We start from the raw sequence: 18660 nt of genomic DNA on the forward strand, positions 1-18660 counted from the left end.
TAAAGCATTTACTATAATAAAAGAGGTATAAAATAAAGAAAAGCGATTATAACGACTTAACCTTAGAACTTAAATCGGATATTTTATGGGGTATAATTTAATTAATATTTATTAAATATAAAATCCATAAACTAATTAAGTTATCGTTATATGCGATATAACTTTTAACGAAATTAGTTTATTTTTAAGAAACTTAAATAATTTTTAAGATAATATGTTTAAAGTGAGTATTAAAGAGTATAAAAAATAATTAAAAAAAGCAAAAAAACCAATTTAAAACATTACCTAAGACGAAATCCTTATTTTAAATAACTATAATATTTATGTAAAAGATAAAAAAGTTAATAAAGAAAATTATAATAATTAAAACATTATAAACGTTTAAAACATTAAAAAACCTAACACATTAAAAAATGTTAATATAAGAAAAGCTTTATTAAAAGATAAAAAAATAAACAATATATGTGAATTAAGAATCGAGTTTAATTAACTAAGCGAATTTAAGGAATAAATGTTAATAACCCTTAATCTTAACAAGTTTATAAGAAATATAATTTATTATATATTATAAATAATTTAAAATATACATTTAATTTTAAACGCTTAACCAACGATTTAACATTCTACGTTTAACGTAAAACGCTTAAAAGTAAAAGTAGGAATAATAAATAAGGAAAGTATTAACAAGGCATAATTCTTACAATTATTTAAGAATCTAAAGAAAATTCATAGGAAAAACTTATTATCTTTATTAAAACATTATAAAAAAGTAAAGAATTATTTAATGACTAACTTATTTAAGGAAGTAAAACGAGAACATTTAAAAAGTTATATATAAATAAAAATATAAAAAAAAATTTTATGTAATAACTTACGATATCAAAAAAAGCAAATTATTAACTTAATATAGGTATATATTTATAAAATAAATAAGTATGAAAAGTTTTAAAAGTGTAAAACAAGGATTATTATTAAGGATAATTAATAAAAGAGGTTAAAAGTGGAAGAAATATACGCTTCCACCTTAATAAGAAAATTATTTTAAACATTAATGGCTATTATAACACGGTTTAATTTAAAACTAAAGCAATTTAATATTATTAACGCGTTTATAAATGTAAAAATCCCATATAACGTATTCATGTAAATACCTTAAAAATATAAAACACCTGGAAAGATTCTTAAATTAAAAAAAGCATTATATAAAATGCGAGAATTACCATTATTATAACAAAAAAAGTTTACATAATTCTTTTAATTAATAAATTTTAAACTAATTTCTTACGAATTATACGTATACCGCAAAAATGGAATTTTATTATTTTTTTATATCAATAACTTAATACTTACATATCGAAAAAAAGATGAAGAAAAGACTAAAAAGTTAATAAAAAAACTAAAAAAAAAGTATTAACTAATAAAAGGAAACGATTTATAATAGTTTCTTAATATAACTATAATAAAAAACCAAGCCAAGGGTTTAATCTAGTTAAACCAAACCAATTATATTTATAAAATTACTAACCTAATAAATATAAACACATTTAAGAATCCTTTACACCTTATAATAAAAGAAGAATTATTATTATACGAAGGAAAAGTATTATTTAAGTTAATTATAAAATATTAAAAGAAAATAAATTTAATACTTTACGTAGTATTTAACATATAATTAAATATTACATTCGCTTACTTTAAATTATTACAATTTTTCGTAAATTTTAAACTATAATATTAAGCCGTAATTAATTATATGCTTCATTATATAAATTAAACCGATAGTTTAAAACTTTAATTTAAAGGAAAAAACGAATTTAAAATAATAAGTGATGTTTTTTTTATAGATAATTTTTTAAACTAAAAAAGTTTATAAATATATGCCATAAAACTCTTTAAAAAATTGATTGTATAAAAAACAAATAAACAAGATATTATAATTATGTTAACTATAAAAGTAAAGTTATTAATATTATCATAAGCTGCTAAAAAATTAATATTTATTATACGATTAATAAAAAAATTAAAGGTATCATTAAATAAATCTACTATTATCATTTAATGCGACAATATTTAAACTATAAAAATAATATAAAAAGATATAAAAAAGTTATAAACCAAACTAAGGCATATAAATATATATAATTATTAGTTAAGATAAGAGGTAATACAAGGCATTATTAAGGTATAATACATTTTAACCGAAAAGATAATCGCAAACGGATTAACTAAAGCACTTATTAACATTTTATTTAAGAAGTTTATTTAATAGATTAAACTAATAAACATTAAAGACTATTTTTAGATTTGGGAGGATAAAGAAATTACTAATATGATTAAACAATCCCAAAACAACTAAATCTAAACAAACAATACCAAGAATAGCAAAGTTTAAAGGAATATATCAAAACAAAATCATATGATTTCTGGTTAATTACGTAAGCAACTCGTCCACATAATACTTTAATAGGCAATACGTTTACATTTATATATATTTATCAAAGTCTTCTGTTTGTTCATAAAATTATTCTCTCTTGATCAATACAACTCTCACCTCAATAATCATATTATTTGATATGAACCTACGTACTGCAAATATGCAAATGAGCTGCCTACATGCTGCCTTACATGTACTTTGTAAATTCATCGTATCCATTAGTTACTCATAAGAGTATTTAGGTTAACCTAGTAGAGTCGGGGCCGCGTAATAGAGACTGAGCTACAGTAAAAAACCCGAGATACAAGACATATATAGCATTGACTTATACCCAATGCGTCTCTTAAAAGGTAGATAGCATACTGTGAAGCTTTGAGACTCAACAGAGTTAATGCTTAAGATATATCGCATAGATCAATTGGTGGCGTCCACGTCAGGGTTAAAGAAGTTGAACAAGGCTGTATCGGTAGATCTCTTCCTTTAGTTCCCAAGCGAACAAGGTCTTACGAGGGGACCTACCTATCGCAAACCTGAGAAAAGAACCTTTCAGAGACCTGAGTTCTTGACGTGCATGCAAACCCATCTTTTGCAGTATATCGTGGCACCTTTCCTTCCATTTCAAGGCCATCTTCCTTCGAAGATGAAAGGATGGCTTACCTACATAGCTGCCTACTAGGTAGTTGCTGAGGTACATACCTAAGTATGTATTTAGATACTTACTACGTAGGTATCTAGACAGTACTTCATATGTAACTACATGTTGGTACTAAAGCCTCCTGCGTCAACTGTCTATAGTCGCACGACATGTCCACGTTATCAGCCATGTTCATTCCAACCATCATATATGACATTGACGTCTTGCGTGTTGGGTATGGCATTCTAATATTTTCAATTGATCGATAAACGAGTGTGGCGTCAACGGTGACTTTGCCTGTGAGAAGTAGGGAATGTTACATATCTTGGATATTTGCGGACTGTAGGACATGATAATATCCGCGAGCTTCTTTGCATAGTGTAGTACCTACGTAAATATGTACGAGCCATGTGCTCGACCGCGTGGGATCAGGGGTACGAATAAGAAGATCGCCATTAGCCATGCGACTGGTCCTCCACTTAGTCGCCCTATGGTAACACCACGATCACTATCTAATTGCATCTAGACTTGCTAAAGATAGATTTAGAAGCCTTTTTTTTCTATTAGATCCGCCCGAGTATTGTTCCTCCTCTAAAAAAGGCCAAGCTGGCACTAAGAGATGTAGTTCCGCACAGCGTAAGGAGGTGTCTACCTAAGGTACCTAGTATCTATGAAATTATCATGTATTTACTTCTATTCAGTTCCGGTTAGGAAACGTTGGGAAGTCTACAAGGTGGAACCGATGACCATAGCCTATCGATCAGCACGACTTATGGTTGCTAAGATACGCAGTCTATTGGAGCGTGAGAGCTGCTCTTGATATCATGGCCCTGATATGGGTGCCTCGGGAGCTGCTTTGGTGCCTATGGCATCGTATAGGACCACCTAGATATTTACCTAGTATGGTACTAATCACTGGGCGGCTGATCACACTGTCTTACGGTGTATGCATGACAGGCGTTGGAACTTGACATAATCTTAGTAGTATCCAAAGAGCCTCAGACTACCAACTTCCTTGTTCCCCCACGTTTGCACGATATGTGTACCAAAATCATGTTTGAGACATACATAGGTAGGTACATATGTAGGTACCCAGTATATAACTGAGTCGAGGAGCATCCATTGCCATGCTACGTCGTACCATGCAACACCAAGCGATTGGCTGGACCTATGGGATCTGTAGAAGCCGTAACACAACTAGCCTATGCCGATGCTTACGTGGGAATACAATACCCGCACAAGTAACACAGGTATAATGCGTACTACATACGTATGTACCTACTAGGTATATAATAGGTCGTATGATACTTCTAAGACGGCACGCAGATAGCCCGTCTTATACATACTGAGTAGTACGATCACCAACTCAACCTTCAGACCCGATTGGCCCATATATCTTCATCTATCTACCTACCTAGTGTGCATCTAGCCCTGAGATGTAGCAACGATGGACTGCGTAGTCACTCGCCATCCCCAATTCCGATCCTAGGTACCTAGGTACGGATACGTAGGTAGCACATAGAAGCGTAACATGGCATGGGCGGTGGAGTGTCCAAAATTAAGCACCTTGAGTCTATGTGCCTTGCATGATAATTTCGAACAACGAAGAGGAGGGACCATCCTGTGTTAACATAAATCTGCCCCCTAGGTCCCTCCAAGATCAAGCCACATCCCGCATCCTTCTCCTTCGAGGATGGCATTGTTTAATAGCAGGCAGGTGTGTTGACTACATAATCGGAATCCGATCCTGTAGAAGTTTATCTCCTCTAGGATGTTAGCCATTTACAACTTACCCCAGTTATATCTTTGGTCAGCAAGCCCCCCTGAAACCACCCACCTAGGGATAGCCCAGTCACCACACACTAGGTACCGAATACCCCTACTAGAAGTACCATCCTAGGACTCTTGCAAGCTATGTAAGTATATCGCCTATTGGAAACGCCTCACAGCTTAGCGAATAGCCATTACGGTGATGAAGTCTTGGGGTCCCTTAGAGGCGACGTATATTAGCGTCATACGTCCTTAACTAGGAATATACGAACTTGTGCACTTATATGCTCCTTCTCCTTCTCCTCCCTTTACACACGTAGACTCGTTTTAAAGCTATGCGCCTCTCAGCCGTTGCTAGTTTTCGATGAGCCTTTCTAGTTTGTCTTAAGAATATCCGAAGAAAATTCGAAGCTTTCGCTGCGAAGCATGCCTCAATCCGTTGACCTCAGCGTGAAGTCATCAAACCCACCAGCGCGACAAAACCCAGGTGCAGGTATGCAGAGCTAGTCCAGAACTGCCTACATGTTCATGAAGATTCGACTGACGATATATGTACGGAATTGCGGGGTGTCCTCGGGGCTCATTTGTGCACGAAGACGCACAAGTGAAACTTGAGAGTTACCAACCCGCATGCTCGTACGTCTGGTAACAGGTGAGCGAGCGAATATATATCATAACTGCTTCATTGAACATGCACAATACTGATGCATATTGTCTTGCGCAAGCCTGCGAAGAATGCCGTCGCCGTAAAGTGCGCTGTGACCGGCAACAGCCCTCATGTGGCCTTTGCCTATCCTCAGGTGTGCAATGCCAAGTCACAACGCCTCGTCCTCCTCGTGGGCCCAAACGAGGTTACTTGAAGGCCTTGCAAGCTCGAATCGGTATGTCATGTCTCAACCCCAGCATTGTGGTCACACCACAGAGATAGCGAGATCTAGTTTTGATGCACAGCATATATGAATCTGAATCTACGCTGACATGGCATTTTGACCCCTCGCAAGCTACTTTAGAAGGCACTCTGCTCCAGCAACAGCAACATCAGCAGCATACACAAAACAGCAATAAAAATGCAATTTCATTACCGCCCGAAGACAACTCCATTGAGAATCTCACATTCACTGACCATACCTCGTTACCTTGGGACTTCCCGATTGCTCGAGATGAGAACGCAACACTCCATGACCTGTGTCAAGGAATGACACCAGGCACAAGATCGGGCACATCTTCGTTAGATGGGGGCTCCGTCCACACTTCTACTTCTCCTATACAGGGGTTCGCGACCCCGACTGATGGAATGAATTTCCCTGATGCAGTAATAAACCGGAAAATCCCCGAGCTCGTGGACGGATTAGATGGCAGGAATATCTCAAATTTGATGCAAGCAGATCTGTAAGCGCGTTGGTTTCCATTCTTCCATATCGGGCTTGTCCTAACTCTGGGGGGTAGAGATCAGCTATACTTCGACAGAGTACATACCTTCGCGCCCATCATACATCAACGACGATACTTCTCGTGGGCGCGTAGTATAGCGAAAACGGATGCTCGGGCATGTTTACGGTATGCCATGTGGACTCTAGCTGCGTCAGTGTCAGCGCATTACCAGAATATCGGAGATTCATTATATCACTACACCCGACGGGCTCTCGAGAGTCTTGACTCGAAAGGGACGGGCCTTATGATTACTGAATTAGAGCAGGTACAAGCTTGGTTACTCCTGGCTGTCCACGAGTTCATGTGTATCGACTTCAGTAGGGGTTGGGTGAGCGCCGGCCGCGCGTTCAGACTGATCCAACTCAATTGGCTACAATACTCGGATGGGCCGGACATAAGCCTAGGGCAGACGGATTGGGTCGATGCTGAGCAGAGGCGAAGGACTATTTGGCTGGCTTACTGCCTAGATCGTTTTGTGAGCGTCCGCAATAATTCTCCAATAACATTTAGCGAACAAGTAATGGTAGAAGAGCCCCCCCCACTGGTTTGGTCACGAATCTTGACGCTGACTGTATGATCCGTATGAGCTAGAACCCGATCCGCCTTCCAGCTCCAGAAACAGATTTTCAAAATGAGCAGCCTACTTCAAACGGCTTTCTTTCGGATGCCGTAGCATCCCGGGACTCCATGTCTACATCGGCATTTACCGAATGTATCGTTGTAGCCACCGTCATCGGCCGTGCATTATGTCACCGACAGCAGTCCATGGTCGACACCTTATATCTCAACGAGTCAAGAGATTTCTGGCAGCGACAGGAATGGATCAATGCCACACTTACCCAGCGGATGGGTGTGTTTTCGCTGAACTACCCCGTCGCCTTACAGGACGCAGATCCGATGTTACTTTTCATCGGCATGATGTGGCACACAACGGTCCTTTACATGTACCAGATCTTGAAGTCCGTAATACATCCAACGGAGGAGAAGATGACAGTCCTAGCCGATTACACGAGACAGTCAACGATGGCTGCCAAGGAAATCGTAGGATTGACTAACAAGTTATCTCAGCTGAATTCGTTCAAGGTAAGCCGCATGCCTGTCTTGTCCATGTTTTTCCCAACAGCCACCCATGTCAAGGATGCATTATTAAGATCTCTCAAGGTGCATCCTCTCACACCGATACCGTTATCACTATGTGCAGAGTTTTTCGTCTCGTGCCATGAGCTAGGGGATACATATAACAAGCAACTTCAAAATATAATAGAGGCCATGCATGGCTTAATGAGTTTCAGCAACCTCACCCCTGGTCTCGGGGCTTACCCACGATAGAGGGTGGGATGCGAAGCATCGAAGTCAAGCATGTATTCTTATACCTACTAAGTACCTACCTAACATAAGCTACTTTCTTTCATCACCAACGGTTATAATAGTATATGGTCAGGTAGGGGAAAGGGGGGGGGGGGTAGATTTGACAAGGCCTTACCAACGATATGAAGCGTTCTAGGGCGGTCGGGCTCAGTATTCATCGCATAAGAGGGATATGGGGTGTGGCGAGGCGTTTGGATCTAACTTTGGATATCACATAAAAACGGTTGGACTATAACACAAGACACAGGGCATAAAGCATGAAACAAACATAGGTACCGACCTAGTACATAAGAAGCAAGTAAGATATTCAACACAAGTTGCTTCATGAACATAGTCACAGGTTACATTGTCTAACCTAAGCTACCTACCTACTAGGTAGGTACATATTATTTCGAGTCTCGCTCTTGTTGTGTTCATTGTTGGTTACACACATTTCGCTTCACAATTTTCAGAAAAAAAAAACATCTAATCCGGTGCCCACCTCTTAACATAAGGTTATATTTTCCTAAGTAAGCACATACCTAACGTGGTATTACTTGCTGCAACTCAGGCAGGAAAAATGCTCTTCTCTCTTCTCTCTTTCTCTCTTTTACAAGGTTCCAAGTTGTCTTCCCAAACCTTACTCGATGCAAGGTGAAGTGGTTGCTTCCAACCGTCATAACTATGACCACCATCGGACGAAAAGGTCGTAAGCCCGAGACTAGAAATAGTTAAGGCGGTGGAAAAGATCGGCAGCAAGGCTGGGTGACGTTTATCATCTATCATGTTGAGGAACCTGTGGTGGCTTGCTGATGGGTTATATGCATGTACCCAATTTTTGCAGGGTGGTACACCGCCAAGGGGTACTGTACTTCACCCATGGACACCATACCTACATATAAATATGTAGGGCGTTGGGCATGCACCGTATAGTTAGATAGACCAAAGCACTGGACCGGCCCGTGATGTGGTTAGCTCCTTGTTCCTAGGGCTGTAACTCTAGGTACAATACCTCGGTAGGTAGTGTATACCTACTTGCCTTGGCGCTTATGTGATAGGTATGCTTAATCCAGGCGTGGCTTGAAGAAGAGGATTATTGAGCCTTGTACTAAGGATGCCTGTGAGGTGCACGCTCGTACGCAGGTTGATTCGACCTAGTAGGCATCAAGTATTCCAAGGTCATCTACATTAGCTATTGGATTATCACCGTGACAAGACGTACATATGTGGCTTAATTGTAGGATCCACCAAACTTCCGATACAGATGAATCTTACCGACCTAACCTAGGTAGAGATCATCCATGTGAAATGTAGGCGATACAATCATTCCGGTCCCGAGACCAAGGCCCCGGACGGGGTCATCAACTCTACTGTACGCGGACATCGGTTGCAGCGAATATGATCTTGTCTCGAAATAAGTGTATATTTTAACCAAGATACTGTAATAGATTGTCATAGGGAACCAAAGAGCGAACATGAAGGTCTCGATCTGAAGATCGGACAAACAGTGGACTGAAGACAATACGTCAACTCTAGTTAGTTACGTGCATTGCGTGTGGCGTTTCTCGCCGGCTAGTGGTACTACTTATGTAAATATGTAGGACCACCAAGGCCAAGTTGCTAACGTTGAGAACTAAATTGAGTCATCGGATAAATATATGGTGTGAGAGCGTCGGGGGGTTGTTTCGTATATCTAGGTACCTAGGTATGAATACCGAGATATTGTGGCTACACACAATATATGTAGCTGCATCATTACCCCTATCTTGATCAAATGGAGACTATGTGTAGGTATCAATCAGTATATCATAAAGCTCGCCCTGCACCTCCTTCTCTTCGCATAGATGGTGTCCGCATCCGCCGCTGAGTATAATGACGCATATCTATTATATGTAGGTAACAGATACAGTTTCTACTTACATTGGCACGAGAAAATTGACCACCATGGCCAAGAGTCTACCCAGAGGCTAGCTAAGGCAGAGAAGGCGACAATTATAGGTATATAAGTATGCAGCCTCCATAGTCTCTCGAGGTATGTTAGAGACCTCCGCGCATTGCCGCTGTTATGGTTCCGCCTCTTGACAGCAATGACTAACAGTGATTGCCATGTCGTTGGTTAGGTACAGTTTTATCATTGGGCTCCTGGGCCATATAGGAGACGGCCTACACCTTAGCAGGTAACATTTTAGCGTACTCTTGTACTGCTGTCTTCATCATGGCATCGTAATCGAAATGCGAAATCTTCAGAGATCGATCCTTGATCTCTTCAAAGCACGTCTCGGCTTTGATCCACTTCTTCTCGTCGCTCCATTCCGGCTGGTGATACAGGTCGCATACACGACGGCTACTATTGACAAGCCATTGACCCCTGGTACGGCGTGTTGCATCAAACACGATAAATGCCGCGCAGAGAGCCTCTTCCTTGGTAATGGCCGAGTTTCCACGGAGCGAACAATTCACTTGGTCTATTAGAGTGCACAGACACAGCGCATCTTCAATACCGCAGCACGCGCTAGCGCCGTGGTGCGGGCTAGAAGCATGCGCGGCGTCGCCGGTTAAATAGATAACGCCCTGGTTGAAGTGAGGAGCTGGATAGTCACACGTGTCGAAAACAGCCCATTTCTCGAGTTTCTCGGGGAAGTGCTGAATAAGGGCAGTGAAACAAGGATTCCATTGCGCGAACGCTTTCTCCAAGTCAGTGCGAAGGCCTGGCACAACAATGACCTTGTCGTCTGGCCACTCATTGGGATCAAACACAAAGGCTGTCGTATTGATCATAGTCTGGTTCTCAACCAGATAGTAGATCAAGTTCGCGTTCGGTTCAACGTGGTTGTGCTGGTTCCTAGCTATGTATTCTCCGAGCGCCTGGATGGCCTTGGTCATCGGGATTAGGGCTCTGTATGCGATCTGGTGCGTGTAGTGCGGAAAGGAGATTGGGTTATCGAGACCAAACATGAGTTCGCGAACACGGGACTTGATACCGTCGGTTCTAATAACTACGAGCATTGTAGATGTCAGCAATTACGTGTCAATATACCAACTGCAACCTTCATAGATAATGGCAAATAATCAAACTCACCAAAATCAGCCTCGGCCCATGTTCCATCAGTGAATTTAAGCTGGATTCTCCCATCAGATTTCTTTTCAATTGTATCTAGGCGCTTCTTGAGTTCTACGATCCTCCGTGGGATGATTTTATCCAATGCTTCTAAGAAACGGTCACGCCGTGTTCCGTCAAAGCCATGGTATCCTGCATCAACCTTGAATAACGCTTGCTGATAAAAGGGGTCTTCTTTTTTACGCTTGTTGTATCCATGAACCCACCGTAGGTTATCGTTCGGGTCATTGTCATCTAGGTTAGAGAAATCGCTACGGAACCCCCTAATCTGAGAGCGCTAACAATGTCGGGGTTCATCAATTCCATGCATCGGATGGCGTTTGCCGTGAATGTCATTCCAGCTCCGATCTTTCAAAAGCTTTGAGCTTATTCGTAGACCTTGACATTGACATTTTGCTTGATCAAGCCTGCGGTGAGTGAGAGTCCGATGATGCCGCCACCAACAATCGCGATCTCGATAAGAGTGTCTTCAATGACTCCACTCATGGTGGAAATCCTTCGTTGAATATGAGTCTACTAGGTATGTAACACCGAGACAAGACTACTTAGGGGGCATGTATGATGGAGATCGAGAATAAAGTATGACAAAGGGGGACTGTCCGTCCAACTTTATACTATTAGACGTTCCAAAGTAGAGGGATCTGGTGATACCAACCTGTATTACACTGGAGAAATAGTAAACGGAATAACTTGCCTTTCACGGACCAAGTATGTCATCACCGATTTGTATGACTATGCGTGAAGATCAATTTGTGTCACGAGGCGGAACCTAGAAGACGCAGAACAACATCGTTGTTGCGCGGGGATCTCTAACATCTCCAGGAGACCATGGAAGCTACGTATACACGTAAGTCGTCTTTATTCCATGTGAACCCTCGTGTGCTCTTAGGTAGACACTTGACAAATTGTATTGTATACTGGAGAGTGGCTCTCCTGTAAATACACCTAGAAAGGGTTGATCAAGTTGCTCGTTCGTTAAGCGCCGAAAATATTTATATTATCCTGGGCACTTTTGAAAGCACGACAGCTAGGGATACTGCCAGCAGTGATTGCCTACACTCCACTGGACCCCCAGGGCTACCGAGGAGCCCTCCTGGAGGAGGTACGTAGGGAACCTGGCTGTTGAGCATGAATAAAAATTCATACGATATGGCCAGCTGCTGCAATGAAAAGTGAACCTTTCGATTACATATTTTCAATACATTCGTGCTGTTACATACGAATGATGACTCTTGACTGCATGTGCATGTGTTGTGTTGTTGGAGTTTAGAACATTTGTTCAATTCAATCCATTGATGTTCAATGTTGTTGATTCAAAAGATTGACCCCACTCGAAATGTACATAGGTATTGTACGAAGTAGTTATGTAAATATTTGAATCAGGTGATCGTTGTGTTACTTTGATGTACGAATTGATATGTATGTTGTAACTACAATTGAAAGGGATAATCTTCGGGTACATAACTACTACTAGGTACTAGGTACTAGGTAGGCATCATTGATGGACATCAATTGGATGGCGTGCGGGATGCATACGTTGATAAGATCAATTGTGTTGCTGGTACCAGTGACATTACATAGGTACTCCAAGTACCTTGTACCTGATTAGAGGCAATCACGGTGGTTAGGCGACATCGAATCTCCATCAATTTTCTACCTAGTACTTCTACGACCTACCAAATTTCCAAAATAAAACAACAAACTCGGCGTTCCCATTTTTTTTCTTCTTCTACCGCCTTCGCAATCCACGCGCAGTCGCACCCTTCATCTTTTCTTGGGTCAAGCATCCGACTCGCATCTCTAGTCTTCTCTTCTCTTTATCCAACATTTTCGCGTCTTTAATTCCAACTTGTTACTTGCTATCCCTAAGTAGACATGGGTGAATCTCGGTAAGCAACAATGACTTCATTGTTCCCCCCCCGTTTCTTCCAGCTGTAGATGAAGATCCGCGACTGACGTTTCGTCATTCACAAACAGACAGGAGCTGGTGGCATGGCTCAACAGCCTCCTCCAGTTGAACATCACCAAGGTCGAACAATGTGGTACTGGGTAGGATCATCCTTGTGGTTTTCTATTTTACCCCTCCCCCGCCAAACTAAACCTCGCATCCAAGTCCTTACCCCTATAAGGATGAAATACCAAGCCCATAACTTGAACTCTGCCATCACATCCATCCGCCCTAGTACTATAGCATAATCATAGTGACATCTAAGCTAACCTGCGACCTCGACGATAATGCAGTGCGGCTCTTTGCCAGGTCTTCGACAGCATCTTTCTCGATGTTCCCATGTCTCGCGTCAAGTTTAATGTCAACTCGGAGTATGCCTACATCCAAAATTTCAAGGTCTTACAAAGTCAGTTCTTCCCGACTCTTGCCTACTTGACATTACCCCATAAATCAAAGTCCATAGTCCATAACTCATCCATCCCTATCTATACTGACAATTGCTTCTTTTTTTCTCCAGACACCTTCGCCAAGCACGCCGTTGACAAGCCCGTCCCCGTTGAGGCCCTCGTCAAATGCAAGATGCAAGACAACCTCGAGTTCTTACAGTGGACTAAGCGATATTGGGACCAGTACTACCCAGGTGGTGACTATGATGCCGTCGCACGAAGAAAGGGTGGAGCTCTCCCTGCTGGTGGCGGCGGCGGCGGCGCGCGAGCAACTGGGGGTGCCGGATCGGCTGCAGCTCGACGAGGTGGCACCACGCCCACAACCGGCCCACGTTTGGGCAAGGCTGGCGGTGGCGGCGCTGCATCGGCTGCCCTGATGCAAGAGAACGCGACCCTAAAGGAGACAGTCGTCGGCCTCGAACGCGAACGAGACTTTTACTTTAGCAAGCTACGAGACATCGAACTCCTAATCCAACAGGCTGTCGAGGAGGACCCCGAGATCGAGAAGCAGGAGGACGGTCTCATCAAGGCGATCCAGTCGATACTGTATTCTACCGAGGAAGGATTCGAGATTCCCGCCGAAGGCGAGGCGCTAGATGACCAGGAGACGTTCTAAGACGCCTTCAGGGGACGGAACAAAATTAATGATTAGTCATCCAGAAAGTTGGGCGGATGAGCCACGAACTAATGCCGGGTGGGGATTGTTGTATGATGGAAGTCAAAAACGGACAGGTTGACACTGGATGCTAGTGAAGACAGAGACATTGCATTAGGGACAGCATCCCCAGAAACGTTTGCGGTTCTCAGCCAACTCTGCATTGTCATAATGGAGAGAGATGAGATTCACTAGGTACCTAGAAGCCGGGCATACGGGAAACCATCATTGGTCTTGTCTTTCTCTCAACTCCCTTATACCGCCCTCCCATACTCGAGTTTCCTCCATCCGAGGGTACAGTAAAGTATTGATACGTAGATATCAACAAGCCCCCCCACCCCCTTTTCTGTTCTTTCAAGGTGTTGATTCACATCACTCGTTTTGCTTAGTATTCATCGTCCTCATGCTTCGACTTTAGGTTTCGACTATCCGTCTACAATAAGGTTACCTAGCCGCATATCTTGGCCAGACTCGATTATAGACGGTTGTTACATTATGGATACATACACTCATCTGCTAGGACCTACCTGCCTGTCTTCTTGCCTACCTGTCTACATGTACCTATCTGTGTTTCTTTCGAGTTCAATATTCCCTGTAAACTTGTAAACTTTTCCCTTCCCCATTTTCAGCATAGGTGCCAGTCAAACCAGCTCTATTCCCAACCCTTCTCTGGACGTTTCTGATGTTTTAACTCAATGCCGTTTGGCAACCTCGTTACCCACGTTGATATTCCTACGTCTCCGGTTACATTGTCATGGCCTAGAATGATTGAATGAAATACAGTTTGTGATATCGTCATTATTAACATAGCAGCTACTATGGCGCCCAATCGAAAGCCCAAAGTCGCGAATAGTGCCAACGCTCGGAGGCGGGCCACCCTTGGACCTGTCTCCAGTCAAGGTATTGTTTCACGTAATACCGTATCTCAGCGAAGCTCGATGCGGCGAGCAATCCGAGAGAGTCGCATTGGTCATGCTGCTGTTCTCGCCACTGGTCGTGATCTATTAACAACTCCGCCAATTACGCCATCTGTTTCTGTTGACAAGAAGTCGATGCCATCGCCAACCACGGCACGCACGCAGTCCAGCACGTCGTCTACATCTATACCGAGAACCCCTCCCGACCGGATTGGTCTCATTGCCTCGACCACCACTCCACCACCAGCCCCCAATCCTCGGGCACGTCAGGTGGGGCGGCGGCCGCGACAAATCGCGGAATTTATGGACGCTGGGCATAGTTCTCACAATGGTCGTGAAGTCGATGTTAGTCGTGCGCAAATGGTAGCCAGTGAGGCACAGGACAGCGGCATTTTCACCGGACGCCCAGGCTGGTATCGCATTCGGTCAATCATCGCCGAAGCCCATGCACATGACAACCGACTCCTCTATTTAGTCGATTGGACAGGGTACGATTACCGAACCGGCATGGCATGGCCGAGTTCTTGGGTAAGTACCAATTCTACCCTCCTGGACATTATCGCTTTTCGCTTTTTCCCTTTCCCCCCCTCAACCTACCCATATCCATATTGCTCGAATCCATGGATATGTAAATAAATCTAATCCACGTGTACTCTACAGATTGACGCCCGATACGTCACGACGGCTGCCATCAACGAATGGCAGAGAGTCACGGCATTCCAACCCTCAACCGGCAATTCCTAAGAAACGCAAACGGCTGAACTCGAATACGCATTATGATAGAGGTGGAAACACAGACCTGAAGGTTAACTTAGCTTCTTGTATTATTCACAAGAAACAATTTTCAGATCAGCTGCAATGCCTACCTAGGTAGGTATATGTAATGATAATGATCTTTTAAAACTTCGTTTGCCTATCTAGGTAGGCACCTAGTGGGATTCGAGCCCTATAGGATACATACCGTATATGGACACTGTAAAAACTAGGACTGGGAAGGCAAATTTTCCGGTTATACATGTTTCGTTCGGAAGATCATGTTGGTCTTTAGTGTATATCGGCCTACCTACCTACCTAGGTAGGTACCCTGAGTACTAGATATCTCTAGTCTCGGGGACGAGGTCTGTTAATCACTATATGACACTTGGTTGTCAAGCATAATAATTGTAACTCATTTCATTAATTTCATCACCCCTTGCCTGTCCGTTATGTTCCACATTTTCCCCCACGATGCCGCCACACCACATTTCGTGAATGCTCCAAGCGAAGCATGAACAGAGATCTATCAAACACCAGTTGACTAAGGCGTACATCTACTTACTAGGTTAGATATCTACAAGATACTTGGGGGAATAGTGATAAGACTTTTCCAAACATTCGTTTCGAGTCGAAGACTATGAAAGCCAATCTAGAATGTTCTAGAAATCTATCCTTCCCCCATCCAATGGAGGCCAGTAAGCTACGAATACCCATTCTTTTCGTCATCTTCCGATTGTATCATGGATTTTCTCTCATTTGACGCCCTGTTTCTATAGAACCAATCATGCTGCAAGACTTCGTCGATACCTAGTAGTGATGCGCTCTTCCGGCCTGTACTTTATAATTTTGTTCCTCAGATCTCCCAGGAGCTGTACATCCTTGCTTGATAATGGCTTCAGGGTTATATTGTCTTTGAAAAAGGAAGGGCTATTTATGACTGTCTCATTTGGGCCAAGCGAAATTGGGTGGGTGGACATCTTTCTTGCGAGAAGAATACGGATCATATCATTGTAACCGACTTTTTTGCCCATCGCCTCTATTGGCTTTCTCGATTTCATATACCTTGGGTCTGCTCATGATTTTGAGTGGCCCGTTATCTGGATCCTCAAGCATTACCTCTAGAATGAGACCTCGGAATTTTCGTTGTTCATGATCACCAACGCAATTCCTCCAGTCCCTCTCCTTCATCCGCAGGAGCCTTTTTGAGTCGGTCGACGTAGGCTATTGTGTACGGCTCAGGAAGTGCCCCCCAAAACAGCTCTAAGCTTTCAATTTATGCACTTTTGGGATCGGTAATTGTCGAGAAATAGCATTCGTGGGCGATTCCTTGGTTCGCCACAACCTTGCGTATGATACAAGCCAAGGACTAAATATCACTCGGCAGCTCGGGATTGCCAGCAAAACAAGATTCAGGCTAGGCGTATGCTAGGGGTATTCCGCAGAAATTCATGGTGGTCGATGGCAGGCATGAACGACTCTCCGAAGTCTGTGATAACAATCCCATTCTCAATACCCTAGAGCCTCATATTGGCGGGAACGACTTGTACCGTGGTGACACTGGCATTAGATCAACGTCTGATACGGTTTCGACAGGCTCTAGCTGTGGGCTTCCAAGCAGATCCATCATTTCCTCTTTCCCTAGATGTGATAAATCCTTTAGTCGTATGAGGATATTATTCTGAGTCATATCGCCGTAGCAGATACCCCTATAGTGAAGAAATTTGACCATGGAGCCAAAAATACTCTAATGGTACAGATATATTATTGGCCTCCCATAATCGACGGTCGAGGCCGCCCTGAGACTTTATATTCTTGAGTAAGTCTAGCTCTGCGTTGTTTTCATATGATCTTTCAGCTTGAATTATCTTGATAGCACGCCAGTTGTTAGTTTATAGCTCCTGGCATAAATAAACAGTAGCGTGACCTCCATGTCCTAGCTTATGAACCACCTCGAAACGGCCGTCAAGCAGGTCACCTAGATGTACAGGATGAAAGCCTCCAGGGCGATACATGTAGAAGATATCTTCGGTGTCGTCGCTTGGGTCCATTTCGCAATATCTTGGGATTTGGTTTACTCGCGGTGATCCCAGTTGGTCTCCGCTCTTATCCTAATCGTTCACGATCCCGGTACTTTGCTCACACTTTATATCCTGGGCGCCTTCCGGTTCCTGTTGGGTTACTTCGCATCTTCTCATAGTGGCGATGTCAATGTTATATTTGCCACGACTAGCACCCTGCACATCCGGTTGACAAGTCGCAGTGCGCAGTATAGTCGTCTCTCGTAATCCAGCCATGGTCATTGAGGTCATATGTGTTGATGTTGATATTTTTTCCCCTGGACTGATGGTAGAATGCCCAGTAGGCAGGTGTCTGGTGAAATGGGAAGATTGGTGTGTATGTATCAAGGCGGAGGAAAAAATGCGCTCTGCAAAAGATTAAAAAAAGCATAAAATATTTGTGCAAGTAATTCATTGGTGCTGCTGCTGATATTAAATAGTGAGAGACGTGAGAGGATAAGGTTGGTTCAAGCTCTTTCACTATAAGGAGTTGATAGAGTAATGCGCGTGAAGGTTAGTTAGACTGGTAGTCGGATACCATATTATACATTAGTTGCCTCAATACATCGTCACATCGTACATAGTAGATAGTAACCTCATGCATTTATGTGTCCAGTACTTCAGCAGGAACCGTGACCCGCACTGTATTCTGCACTGTACCTAAGGGGCTTCGTGAATAGGTACAAAAACATATCTAGATTTGAATGTCACTCACATGGTAACCACAGCACAGTAACAAGACGTATGGGTTTAGATGTTTATGTATTTTATAGAGAAAATCTTACAGTCACATCAATCATCAAACTCCTTGTCTACATACTATCTATCCAATTAAGACGCAGCAAGATGGCCAAAGGGATCCCCTGTCACGGTGCTGTCGCACCAAGAGACAACGACTGCAGTAAGTACATTATGAGTAGATTCGGTATGAGTAGGTTCGATATTACCGCCTCAATGCAACTCTAGCATATTAGGTATCTCCTACTTATCTTTAAAACACCACACCAGACCGTTGTCATGTCCAAATATCTTCTTCGGGCCATTCATACTTGCTCCCATATGGGTACCGACACTCACAAACACAGCAACCACGTTGTTTTTCCATGTTCACATATAAACCTTGCTTTCAAGATGAAAGACTCCGTTA

At 42.5% G+C, this 18660-nt stretch overlaps 4 protein-coding genes across 4 annotated transcripts; 3 read left to right on the forward strand and 1 right to left on the reverse strand.

Annotated features, from left to right (window-relative positions):
* The first annotated feature begins 5016 nt into the window (after positions 1-5016).
* Positions 5017-7717, forward strand: GGS25DRAFT_101600 (fungal-specific transcription factor domain-containing protein). Its single transcript, XM_049255966.1, has 6 exons — positions 5017-5331; positions 5564-5719; positions 5840-6227; positions 6285-6786; positions 6861-7352; positions 7431-7717. Exons 1-6 carry the CDS (start codon positions 5265-5267, stop codon positions 7596-7598), a joined length of 1773 nt encoding a protein of 590 aa, XP_049119565.1. The 5' UTR covers positions 5017-5264; the 3' UTR covers positions 7599-7717.
* Positions 7718-9779: 2062 nt separating this feature from the next.
* On the reverse strand, positions 9780-11220 carry GGS25DRAFT_517694 (FAD/NAD(P)-binding domain-containing protein; the record flags this gene model as incomplete). The annotated part of the gene is made up of 3 exons (XM_049263421.1): positions 9780-10612; positions 10696-11011; positions 11113-11220. The coding sequence occupies 3 exons, from the start codon at positions 11218-11220 to the stop codon at positions 9780-9782; spliced, it is 1257 nt and encodes a 418-aa protein (XP_049119566.1).
* Positions 11221-12476: 1256 nt separating this feature from the next.
* On the forward strand, positions 12477-13854 carry GGS25DRAFT_101692 (calponin homology domain-containing protein). The gene is made up of 4 exons (XM_049255967.1): positions 12477-12623; positions 12712-12783; positions 12976-13088; positions 13200-13854. Exons 1-4 carry the CDS (start codon positions 12610-12612, stop codon positions 13742-13744), a joined length of 744 nt encoding a protein of 247 aa, XP_049119567.1. The 5' UTR covers positions 12477-12609; the 3' UTR covers positions 13745-13854.
* Positions 13855-14401: 547 nt separating this feature from the next.
* On the forward strand, positions 14402-15646 carry GGS25DRAFT_101694 (uncharacterized protein). Its single transcript, XM_049255968.1, has 2 exons — positions 14402-15228; positions 15361-15646. Exons 1-2 carry the CDS (start codon positions 14602-14604, stop codon positions 15442-15444), a joined length of 711 nt encoding a protein of 236 aa, XP_049119568.1. The 5' UTR covers positions 14402-14601; the 3' UTR covers positions 15445-15646.
* The last annotated feature ends 3014 nt before the right edge of the window (positions 15647-18660 follow it).

The sequence above is a fragment of the Hypoxylon fragiforme genome (genome assembly GCF_022984875.1).
Source record: "Hypoxylon fragiforme strain CBS 206.31 chromosome Unknown GGS25scaffold_2, whole genome shotgun sequence".
NCBI classification, from domain to species: domain Eukaryota; kingdom Fungi; phylum Ascomycota; class Sordariomycetes; order Xylariales; family Hypoxylaceae; genus Hypoxylon; species Hypoxylon fragiforme.